The 13,034-nt window shown below is 37.9% G+C and overlaps 1 protein-coding gene across 5 annotated transcripts in view; it reads left to right on the forward strand.

The window, feature by feature from the left end:
* Positions 1 to 13,034, forward strand: part of STXBP5L (syntaxin binding protein 5L) — a 211,990-nt gene that overhangs the window by 112,364 nt on the left and 86,592 nt on the right. For all 5 annotated transcript variants that reach the window (XM_086619299.1, XM_086619226.1, XM_086619458.1 and 2 more), the window contains exons 6-8: positions 485 to 548; positions 7,480 to 7,563; positions 12,904 to 13,027. In XM_086619299.1, the coding sequence (XP_086475425.1) occupies positions 485 to 548; positions 7,480 to 7,563; positions 12,904 to 13,027 (272 nt within the window). The remainder of the gene's footprint in view (positions 1 to 484; positions 549 to 7,479; positions 7,564 to 12,903; positions 13,028 to 13,034) is intronic.

Below are 13,034 nucleotides of genomic sequence, written 5' to 3' on the forward strand. Positions count from 1 at the left end.
AACCTGACAGAGCAATGTAGATGAGATTTCTGAAGCCCTGTCATTAATGAGATTGGAACTTGGCAAGGCTTGTTATCAGTAATTGAAATGAATATAGTGAAGACTGCAAATTCTTGAAAGAGTAGCCTTGAAATCAAGCAAGTGAGAAGGAGGGGCAGAAAGAGAGTCGACAACAGAAATGGCAAAAAAGCCTTAGAAATGAGAGGAAAAAAATTGCTGTAATAGGATGAATAGTGAGGTTTTAAAAAATAGAACAAAGGATTCATCAACAAAGGAGAATCTTTGCCTATAACAGCAAAAAGGAAGTAGAGGGGAATGTGAAAAGATATGGATAACTTTTAGACAGTTGTCTTCCTGTGTTGGACTTTATAGCATGACTTTTAAACCATTGGAGGTACACGTTAACACACCTAGAAATTAAGGTAAGCATCTGACTCTTCATATAAAAAACATTCACGGATTTGAATTTCTTTTTGTCTTGCAGATCCACAAAGACTCACCCTGGGCCAGTTGTACATTTAAGTGACAGCCCAAGAGATGAGGGAAAAGTGAGTAAAACTAATGGTATAAAACATTGCAACATTTCATAGCCTTTATTTGTCTTGATAGCTCTTTCTTTTTGCTTACTCACTAATTTTATCATCTGCTTTCTTTATATATTTGCAAGGTCACTTTTACTATTTTACAGTTTTTAAGAAAAAAAAGTCTTTGTACAATTTTAATGAGTAAATATCTATGATACGGAGAACACACTGTACTTTGAAACCTACAGCAAATCAAAATTGTTCTGGATTAAATAAATGTGAGTTTTGCTTAAGTAAGAATTGACTAAAAACTGTGTCATAACTTCACTACTTGGGTAAATATGGTAAGTTTTTGTAAGATAAGTCTTTTCTTATACAAGAATAGTAATGATAGTAACCCATGTTTGGGACTTGCTGCTGTTTGTGAACAGAGTTGAGAATAGCAGAGAGCTGTCAACAAGTGGAAGTAAAACATATAGTCAGAGCATTATGGTAGTGACTGATACCACCAGGAGGCAAAACCCGAGTTGGCTGTATTTATATGGTAGCTTTTCCAAAATGAACTTTGGTTGCCAGAATACCAGTTTTCTTGGAGCTTTTTTATTTATGTGTTGCTAATGAATTTTTGAACATTTTGCCTGTGTGGAAGAGGGATTTAACGGTCTCATAATTTTTGATCACTTTTGCCAATTGCATTTCAGTGTGTATTTATGAAGGACTGCATCTTACAAATGGTGTATCTATTGGACACTGTGCCTCATGGAACAGCTGATGGTTATTGGAAACTAGCAGCAGTTTGAATTTCTGATATTGCTAGGGGGGGCATTATGCTGAAATTAATATGGGTGCCTAGAAAAACACTGATGACTGCATCTGAATTTAATCTGCATTATCTCTCTTTGGACTTATCCGTATCACAAGGTGAGCTATGTGCAAATGATGCACTTTTCAGCTCACCCTCCAACAAGTTAGATTGGATCTAACTTGCCTTTTTGGAAGAATCACAATAAATCAAGGAATTTAGGATACAGCTAATAAATTAACTAAATGCTGTGAAGTGTAGTGTTTTAGCCTCAAACCAGAAGCCATCAAGAAATGCTATTTGACTATCTATGGCAAAATACCTGATAAAAATCAAAGTTTATTGATAAGGCATAGCTCTTGCTCATTGAACACAACAGAAGCTGGTGATGACCTACCTAAAACACACTGTGCAGGGAAAAAGGATATGATACTGAAAGAAAAAATGGTCTTGTGAGTGAACATCTCTTACAAGAATGTCATGGACCGTATCCAAAGAGAAACCTAAAATATTTTTACTTTGGCAGAAGGAGAAAAGATGAAAAGGTCTCAGGAAAGGGAGTTAGAGGAGAATTTTCTTGGAAATACAATTGCTTGTTGCTCAGAGGGCATATTGGAGACATCTGGACACTGATGAAGTATTAACACACTAACAGCAACAGCAAAATCAAATGGATCCCTATGAAAAACAAACATTGGAAATTTGTGGGAGAAAGAGTAAAAAAACCGTAAGCTGTACTGAAACCACGCCAGTGCAGCTGTTTATATCATTGACAGATTGTGAGTGGTGTAAAGACCAAATTGGTGCTAACAAAACACTTGCAGATTTGCAGAATCTTTGATGTTGATGTTTACAGGAAGATATCAGTGAAAGGTACACACAGATGTAAGAGAAGATCCAAGCACTAAATCAAAAGACATAGCTCCAGATAAAAAAAAAATCCAAGAGTAGAGAAAAATATTAAACTAAATTTTTCAACTAAATCTCATTAAACTTTGGTTGAAAGAATGAAGGATAAAACACTCTTTCTTCAGAATGAAGGGTATGGAATATGGAAAAAAAAGACTTCTGGGACTTTTGCTGTTAAACATAGTCATAGACAACCTAGAAAAGAGAGTAAGCAGTGATGCGATCAGATTTGCTGGACTTTGGGAGGCTTGGAAACTCAGCAGTAAAATGGCAGGTTAAATACAGTCCTCTGTAAGTATTCAGTGTAAATGATGGGAAGTGATGAGTGTGGGGGAAAATATTTCTGACTTTACATATAAAACAATGGGTCTGAGCTGATCATTAGTGTTTGCTATCAAGAGCTTCAAGCAATGATTGATAGTTCAATGAAGATGTCAGCTCAATGCTCAGTAGTGACCAGTAAAAGAAAATCAAAATTAGGCATTATCTGGAGAAGAATAGAGGACAAAACGGAGCTATTGCATAGATGCATGGTTGACATGCCTGCTGAATACTGCGTATCATTTTTGTCCATCTATCAAAAATAGAACATAGTTGTGCTAAAGGAAATTCAGACAAAGGGGCAAGGTTTTCTGTATGAGACACAGCTAAGTCAGGCAAGAGAATTCATTGTGGAAAAGAACTGATTGTGATTCCAAGTTTGAAATCACAATTATTATGAAGCGAGTAGAAACAGTTCAGAGTCTCTTTCAATACAGAAACTGAAAGGATATCAAATGAAGACGACAAAAGTCAGATTCCAAACAAGCCAATTAAGTATTTCTTCAAATGTGCAATGGATAGAAGCTATAAATTTTTTCAAAATTGTGCTGTGGGTGCTGAAAATGTATATTGGTCACAAGGGAGACTAGAAGAGTTAACACAAGGTAAATCAGTTTGAGGGTTACTGAAGAGATTTGCTGAATTTTCCTAAAAGATTATTAAAGATGAGGTTAAATGGAGTCATGTCTAATTGAGAAGTTTGTTATCTTTGAATGAGCAAATTATTTAGGCTGAGAGAATATGTGGAGTATGATAACTACTTGCCCTCCTCACATACTGTTCTTTGGTATTTACTCTTGGTCTTTTAAGTACAAGATACTGTGATAGGTAGACTTTTTGTTTAATTTAGTAGACCTCTTCTTAGGTAGTAGAGCTGTTTCAAGATAGTTCTGCATACTCTGCTTAGCTCCTCAGCTTCAAGTTAACCAAAGACCACCAAGAGGTTTTGGTGGGAGAAGTCAGACTCCTGACATGGGGGGCAACAGATAAAAGCGTTCTTTACATATGCTTCAGGCATTAAATAGTGGGTACAAATCAGTCATAATCATTGCTCAAAATACAGATATTCTTGTACTCTGCAAGTACAAGGGTATTGTACTCTGCAAGGGTCTGGTGGTATATCCTTCTCTGGGGTATCACAAAGTTGTTTACTGATCATGTTTCACTGAAGTAAGTAAGTAGCATTCTGCTATGGGCATTGAGCAGTTGAGAGTCCTAAAACACAGACAAACCTCTCCAAATCTAGGACAATCATAAGATCTCTTCTTGAAAGCCAGATAATTTTTTGTGCTGACTGTATATTCATTTTTTAAAAATTCTTTAAATTCATAAAAGTTCCAGTTTATATCAGTGACTGATGACCAGTTTTTCTATACCAAAAGAGTAAATGTAATTCCAGGAGAGTTCTGCCATTCAAAATTTTTCCAGAGTTCCCTCCAGGCAAACTATCAAGGCAGACTTTGGAGACAGTCTCTTTTATGAATCCAGCAAGCTGTGGCTGGAAGACAGACGACAAAGAGAATTTGGGCATTTAATGTGTTGCTTAAGAGCAATTTGCGGACATAGTGATTTAAGTTCATGAAATATAACTGTGTCTGCCAAGTCAATACAGAAGTGTCTATCAGGAACAGACTGAAGTGCACAGACATTTGTAAGTGGCAGATCTGTAGCAAACATGATTTTTCTTGCTGACACAGGAGAAGACATTAACTGCAATGATCTGCAGTTTCCCAGCAACTGCAGAAAGCTTAATAGGAAAAGGTTTAATGTTGTTAACTATTAGCTGGTGGGCTAAACTTCCTATCTCTGAGTCTGTGTTCTGAGACCTAATAACACCTAAATACAGTGTGCATTTGTCAGGCTTGGTTTTTTTTGTCCCAGCTGTTTTGTGCTCCCAGGACAAGGAAAGGCCTGGCTGGCACGTACCAGGGTGCAATTAGTTGATTGTAAAGGAGAAACCTCCCTAAAGCACCATCATCAAAAGCATTTCATGAAGAAAGATTTAAGTCAAAATGTGGAGCAACTCCACTAGACAAGGAAGATCTTGCCAGGACTCCTCCCTCCTTCAGATTCGGTCCAGCCTTCTGCATGTTTCTTAACCTAATTAAGCATGAGTAATTAAACAAGGTGCCAGAAAAAAACAAGCCCAAGAGAAATCTTTGGGTTTTTTCTTTCCTGGACTCTTTTTACACATATTTACACATATTTTTCTTCTCTGTCAGTGTTTTCCTCCAACTGCATTTATGGATGTTTTATTTTTTACCTCTATTACAGACATAGAGCTTGTCTTATAGATCCCTCAAGTGCTCACCATGGCCAAGAGGAGTACAAATGTTTGAGTTTCTTGTGGTTCAGAGTACCATAAATATACTGGCAACGAGACTAATCACGTTCATCCGGTTGGAATTCTGACTGTAGTGTCATACCACAGCCCTAGCAGTTAAGCAGCATGGCTACCATCTGAGCAAAGAGAGTTTTATTCCTGGCTATGCAGCAAATCTGTTTGTTTTTCAGCTTCTTCCCTGAAATCACACCACTTCCTATCTTGAAATTGGAAGTTCTATCTTGGACTGCTGTTGTGCATCAAGCATTTCAGCAATAGATCAGGTGAAATGCTGTCTCTGATGGGAGGTGTTTAACCTTTTAGTAATTACCTGGAGCGTGATAACTTTGCAAAAGAGAGTGATAAAAATCCAAAGACCAACCTGCTTCACCAGGAAGAAAGGCTTATTAAGAAACAACGTCACATACTAAATGCTTTTCTGTTCCTTCAGTTTCCTGAATGTATTTGCACAAAAGCTGACGTGAAAAGAATACTAGTAGATACGAACTGAACTCAACTGGTTTGGTACCCAGCTGTAATGCACTGGTGCAAGGGCTTGTTACGATGACGGTAAGGCAGGCACTCAGACTCCGTAACATATTGATTAAAATGCCATTTATTTGAGTTAATATGAAAGAAATGGTGAGAACCACAAGTTTTGTAGCATTGGATGGACCTCCAAATAAGGACACAGTGGGCTGTGCTGGTTCCCCCTCTGAAGAGGTTTACCAGCATTTTGGTCTTTAGAGATCTCAAAAGATTATTTAAAAAACAAAACAAAACAACAACAACCTATCCATTTCTACTGTCAAGCAAAAGGATGTTCACATGAGATGTACCACAAAGACAAAGACACAAAGGTGCTGTAATTGCCCTCACCAAGTGAGAGCTGGCTTCTTTACAATTAGCCAGCTGAGTTTATCTTGCAGCCAAGGAATATGCACCTAACTGCTATGTGCATCACTAACTCCTGGATGTACCATTGTTTTCCATTTAGGATCACTACAGTAAGAGCGAAAGCATTTGTAGTAAGACACTTCTTTGTTCACTCTCTCAGTGGCAGTCTGTTATCCCAGAAAACCATATGGCATCCTGACACGAGTGCTATCCAGTTAGCCGCGTGCTTTCTGATCTGGATATCTTTTCACATTTACTCTGCCACAGAAGCCCATATGGACTTGTCCAGAGCGAAAATGATAAGTGTTCTGGAATTTCTCCAGGACAGTTTGAGTTTTTTTCAGGAGCGGAATTCTTAGGTAATCAGGTATTGTTCATATCCAGATATTAAATATATTAACTATAAATCATTCCAAGATCAGGTGATACATCTCCACATAATGAATATTCTCCTGGCAATATAAAGAATTGTATCTAGTAAGACTGAGAGTATTCCCAGAGTCTTTTATAGCAGTATTGATGTATCAATTATATTTAACTTGGAAACGAAGTGACCTTTTGTTTAGCAGTCCAGCCAAGCTTCATTTTTATGACTTATGCAATCTAAAGCGAGTGATAGCAAAGATGCTGGTAAGGTTTCATAGTCCAAGAGATAGTCTTGTTATTCTTCTGCTCAAATTCTTGACACAGAAACTGTAAATTTTTGCCTGTGTTCTGTGATCCGTGTGTTTATGGACAAAGAGCAAATTCAATTATCACTGCTGGTTGTATAAAATATTCCACAGCAAAAATATGCGAGTTTGCCAGTTTGGTCATTCCCATTCTTCATGTCCAGGCCAGATTCTTAGGAAGATGAGCTCTATGGGAAGCAATTTCCAGGACACTTAAGTGGGACAAGCGTCCCATCTTCCATAAGATTTGAAATTATTTGTGTTCAAATGAAGAGTACTCAATACAGTGCCAGATCAATAATTCAATTATTTTCAGTAGAGTCAAGGAGAAAGGATTGTGTTCATTCTTAGTTCTCTCCTGAACATCATTTTTCTTCTCTTTCATCTTCTGACAAATCTTCTTTGCTGATATTTCTCAGGTGTGCATGATGATATGACATACTAGTTCTAGAAGAAATAAAAATTGGCATACCAGTTAATTTATTTACAATTTCTAGGAAAGCAAAAAATTTATTCTTTGCAAGGAGAATTCTTCAAAATATTTTAAAGCATTAGAAAGCAGAAATTAAATTAAGATATGGAGCTGAATGAGAGTTTAATCTGATGACTCTTTGAAATTATTTAAGTGATCTCTGAGGTGTCGAACAGTTTTCCCTCCAACCAGGGACAAGGAGGGGAAGAGCTGAGAGCAACTGCTACAGTCTTATTTTCTCAGCATATACACAATTGTGAAGACTCTCCAGACATATAACCTTTCTTTTTCTTGAAAAAAAGAAAAGAAAAGAAAAGAAAAAGGAGTATAAAACATATTTTTTCTTCTATATCAGAACTTCAGTTATCAGTAATGAGTAGTAATTTATACTGAAAATAATTTGAAAGCTGGGTATTATGTGTAGTGCAAACTAGTCTTACATGTTTCTTTTTATAGTACCTGTTTGTTTTTATAAAATCTCTTAAAACTGTCAGGTTCTTCAATATTTCTACATACCTTTTGAATCTGAAAGTATAATTGTGTTTGTTTCTCTCCTCCAGCTGTTGATAGGCTATGAAAATGGAACCGTAGTACTCTGGGACTTACGATCTAAAAGAGCTGATCTGCGAGCTTATTATGATGAGGTGAGCAGTTTCCATTAATTCAGAAAAACTATTATTCAGCAGTTTGTCATATGTCTTATCAAGCAGATGAATATTTATCTGAAGGCATTGCTTGTTCTGGAAATACTGTTTGTCCTATGCTTTTGAACAAGTTATTGACAACAAAAGTCAAAACCTGAAATCTGTAGTTCTGATGCATTGGGCTCTTTGAGTGTACCACGACACGGAGCCTCTTCCCCTTGATTCTGACAAGTTTATCAGCTTCTGCATGGACATCCTCACTTGTACAGAGTGTAGTGATGAGCTGACCTGAGAAATAGCTACTTTAGCAATTATTATCTTTACTAGAACATTAGTTAGAATGATTACTAGATCATTAATTAGAATGAAAGACAAATTATTTTGTAGGGCTATTAGTATAACCTAGTACTCGAGATCTGATTAAAAGGTTTTCAAAATTGTATTCTCATAGTTTTATCAGACAGTGATCTCTTGCCATTTGCAAGCAGCACAGACAGTTCCTGTATCAATAAACAGGTTGTTTTAAAAATAGATATATTCCCAGTTATTATGATTTTAGCACTAGCCCTAGGGAAAAACATGCTTTGTTCTGCCAGCCCTTCTGTAAAGTTCAGCATGCATGAATGTGAATGCAACTACAACTGAAGGTAGAAAAGGACTTTTTCTTCAAAGTGATCCAGGCACTAATTGATTTCCTGTAGTTCTCTTTCTTCTTTTGTCTTGCCACCTTATTACATGTAAGGAGCATGCACATTTATTTTCACTCTAAAAAGTGATCTAAATGTATCTGAATCCTGCACTCCTTCAGGCCTGTTTTCACAGACACATTAACACTACACTGAGCTTCAGGGTTAAGATTCTGAGCATCCACATCAGAAATGTTCTAAAGAGCTGGTGTAGTTTGGAGTTTAAACAGCCCAGCACTTAAGCCTCAAGATATGCCCACTACATTGTCTCTAGGTGATGGTCTGGCTGTGCGTACACTTGTGAAATTGCACCAGTTCTATTGCTTAAAGCTGGACAACTTTTTTCTTTTACAGGTCTCCTGGGGGTGGGATCTGTTCACTCACTGTTCTCTCTTGTGAGACTACATAAAACAAGATCTTCATAATGCTGTTTCCTTTTTTTTTTTTTTTTAATTTTTTTGCTTGTTGAGAAAGAGTGGTTGGGTGTTGAAAATTTCTCATACAATTTAGTTGTTCCACGTCTTTCAGTACTGTCCTCAGAAGGGCAGGAACCTTTTAATCAGATCTCGAGTACTAGGTTATACTAATAGCCCTACAAATAGTTTTTGGCCTTTTTATCAGCCATGTGCTTTTCTCTTCAGTGGTTACTTGGCTGCGTCATTACTCCACTTTGTGCAACTTGTGATGGCTTGCTATCATCTACTAAAATAGTAGCAAGATTCTTCTTTTGTCTTTAAAAGGGTTGTGTGACTAGCCATTGTACTTTATTCCAGACTTTCAGGCTCCAGATTGATAATATCCCAGATCTGCTAGAATTTCCCTCGAGAGCCTCTAAAAAGTTGCTTTTTAAATCCTGGTTTATATAGCTTTTGTGAGTCAGAAATTATTATTAGTTTGGCATGTGCCACTTGGTATTTGGCACCAACCCAAGTTTTCAAACCTAAGCCTCTTCTTACAGATTGGTCACCTAAGATCACAGTCCAGAAAACGTTGTTCGTGCTCCCATTCAACGTTGTATCTGGACTGATGCAAGGTCTCTGTGTCTCATGACATCTGACCCATCTTTTGGTATCATTCTGGTGCTGAGCCAACGAGTTGCAGTTGCAGGGTGTCTGTGAGGTCTCTGATAAATTACTGTAAATGTTCTGTATCTTCACTGAGTGCCTCTTTGAATGAGGTCTGAATGAGATTAATCCCTGGTTTTCTTGCTATTATTATGCTTTCTTTAGCACCAGTTTTGAAACTAATGTAGTCACCCTATTTGACAGTGAAAGAGCTGGAAATCTCCTCTAATTTACCACTTCCTCTTCTGGCATCTTTAAGGATCATTGGATGGCACAATCTCTTCTGGCTTATCAGTGGAGCAGATACTTCTGTTCAGTATCAGAAATTCCCCTGGCACCCAGCTTCTCCATTAGCACTTGGTGTGTACTGTGAGAAACAGCTTATTTTTTTGTCTTTGATGGACTGCGAGCGTTCATCACTAAGGCAACTTCTTTCTTCTCTGTAATCTTCTTCAGATAGCTGTCCAGCTTGGTAATGTCACTCAAAATAAATGTTAGCACCTCCAAGACTCCATTGGAATACTCATCCTTTCACAGGATCAAGCCTCAAAGGCTGTACAAGTTGCATTATCTGGAATGTCTTTGCTTGGTGTTCTTGTAAGCCTGCGTCTTCCCTTTAAAGCTTCTCCCTGATACTTACGGTTTACTCACTGGAGCTAAAACTAGTCCTGTGTCTCTTCTAGCGCTGCTGCTGTCCAGTTAGAGGCTGCCTCAGTTCTTCAACTCCTGATACAAGGAGTTTCTGTGTTTTCTTCTCTACTGTGTCAAAAATTCTCAAAAGACTAAAACGTTCTCTCTTGTGAAACCCCTGGTCCCAGAGTGGAACTTGAACCTGCTGCTAAAGAATCTCATGTCTACTCTTCAAGATGTCAGCTGCAAATCTGTTTCTTTGTATGATGATGATTGTCATCTTCTCAGTGGTGATATCTATGAGATATTCAGGCCCTTTCAATCAATGCTGCTATATAATACCCTCTATAAAAGGCTTTCTTTGCAAACCCTTTTGTAAATTCTTTCAAAAGTTCATTTCAATCAATTGGTATAAAAAGAGAGCACATAGACAAGAAAGATCCTTCAAAGGATTTTCAAGTTATTATTGATACTTGACAGACCCAAAAAGCCAGCCGTCTTTCTCGGTAGACTGTTTAAAAGTTTGACAGGTTGTGTCAATGCACATTCAGTGCTTCTTGAAGCATAGTCATCATCTTTCATTGGAACACATGTCCAAAATGAAACCGCAGAGTTCACAGAGACATTTGCCAAATGACATCTCCCTACCTTTATCAAGCGCTATGCCATTATGAAAGTGTCAGATTGGATGTGGCCATAGTTGTAATGGTCCTGCAGTACTACTAGCACAAAGGATTCTTGAGATTCAAGCAATAGGATGAGAAGAATATGGTGCTTGTGAAAAATACAGTTAAAAGTGGTCCTAGAGTCCCCATGAGGAGTTCTCAGTGGGGGAGGTTTGTGGCTGGGAAGGCACTGAAAAGGTGTTGGGCATGATTAATTTTAGTACATGCTGAGTATGAGAGAAGATGGAATATGTGTGCAACCACTGTGGGTATTGCAGAAGGAGAAACATACCCAATCTGGAGTGATATGCTTTATGTTCATACACTGCGTGAACATTCGCATGAGTCACCCACCGTGATGAACTCCTGTTCTACAGAAATAACTGCTCCTTTTTTGTGTGGATGCTAGCAAAACAGTTCAAAATGCTAGACATATTCTAAAAGAGAGAAAATTAGGGACTTATTCAGTACCGTCATTCAGTATTGGTCATGACTCCCAGCTGAGATCGCCAAAAGCAATTTTAAGTATTTCTTGCCTGTTTTGGGGCAAAGTCTAACAGGTGAGTTTGAATTGCTGCAACACCAACTGTCTGTGCCAGGAGTGTTCCTCCTCAGCTCCACTCAGCAGGAGGTTTATGCTGGCAGGTGGCACCTAGCAGCTGAGAGGCAGTTTAACAAGCAGCTTGATACGATTTTCAGCTGCTGGTTACTAGCTCCTGCTCAGACAGTCAGCAACTGTAACCATGTGAAATGTTTCTATATGTGATAACACATCAAAAGCAGGTTCAAATCTGGCATGGTAGCAAGCATGAGTGAGCTCATGTCAGAATTAATTTGCACAAAGATAAACATGCCGTGAAGCAGCACTCCCCACAGATCTAAGGTTCCTACTACCTGAGGGCAATGGTATTTATTGGACTCGATGAACCATCTTTCTGTATTCTCTTTGGTTGCTTCAGTTATAGTTTCGAGTCTTCTGGGTCTTTAAGAGGAATTGTGTGCCAGCCCCCTATGGTAGGTAGAAGTTTGAGTGACACCCGTTATGTCACTCAAAGATAAATATCTAGAGTTCACTTTGTTCAGCTCAATTTGTTGAGTCTTTATTGGCATGACTAGCTTACTAGAGTGTTAGCCAAGCGTTCATACACACGGCATGTCAGATTCCTGTTAAAACCCCTGGGTCATCTTAATGCAAAGGCTCCTTTGTGGTTATGCTGTCCATCCTCAGGAGCTGAGTAAGGTTTTGGGAACAGATCACAGCCTTTTCATTGGTTTCTTCTGATATTCCCTCCTGACCATGAGCCATTAGCAAACATAACGATCAATACAATTATTAAAAGAGCAAGACCAGAAGGGAGTTTTGAATAGTGACCAGTAGCACTTAGGTTTATTTCTTGTCAGCTTAAGCAAAATTGATATGAACAGCTCCAGTGCTGACTTAGGAATACCCAGGCGTGATTTTACAGTGATTTGAATAAATCAGGTAAATGGCAATTCTAAGTGCATGGAAGGCCTTAGCATTTCCTGGGTGGCAAAAAATGGGAATTTATTAAGCTGCATTCAAAAATGAGTCTCTCTCATTTACATTTACATAAAAACATAGTGTGTTTTTTGCTATTTGGCAGCTAATATTTCTGGAAGGGAAATGGATTCAAGGGAAAATTCTGTGAGTTTGTGCTTCTGAAGGATGTGAGAAACTGCAGTATACAGTAAAGAAATACTTTGTTTTTCCAGAAAATGGCTTTTGCTAGTTTCCAGCACATACCAGTGAAAATTAAGGACTTACGCTATTAACCTTTCAGCTAGTTTGATGTAATTATGGATATTTTCAGTCAGTTCCACTAATCATGCATGAAATACTAAGAATGGTCTATTATTTTTTGAAGTGTTGCTTTTTGACATACATAATATTCATCATGTGGTACTTGCATTGTGTACATAGGAATGCGATATTCCTCTTCGCTGAAGCATTATCTGTTCCAAAAGTATCTTACATCATTTTTTTTGTTGATTTCCTATATCAGTGAAACAACTCTGATCTCTTTAGTGGTTTTGTTTTTATATTGAGCATCCCAGATTTCTGTGTTCTTGCTCTGAAACTTAGGTATGCAGGGGGGACAGAATCATTCAAGAACAGAGTATTATTTCTACTTGCCGAAATAGTCCTCTGGGAAAGACTGCACGTGTTGTTTGTTACCTGTAAAACTTTTCACAATCTAAATTCATACATTAAAATATCATTAGTGTAAACACTATATTCCATTTCAGTCTCAAGTTCTTCTTTCATTTCTGTAGGCTATTCATTCTGTTGCTTGGCATCATGAAGGGAAACAGTTCATGTGCAGTCACTCTGATGGCAGCTTGACCCTATGGAATCTGAAAAATCCTAACAGACCATTCCAGACCACAATTCCACATGGTAATTT

The sequence above is a fragment of the Tauraco erythrolophus genome, chromosome 1 (genome assembly GCF_009769465.1).
Source record: "Tauraco erythrolophus isolate bTauEry1 chromosome 1, bTauEry1.pri, whole genome shotgun sequence".
In the NCBI taxonomy this organism is placed as follows: Eukaryota; Metazoa; Chordata; class Aves; order Musophagiformes; family Musophagidae; genus Tauraco; species Tauraco erythrolophus.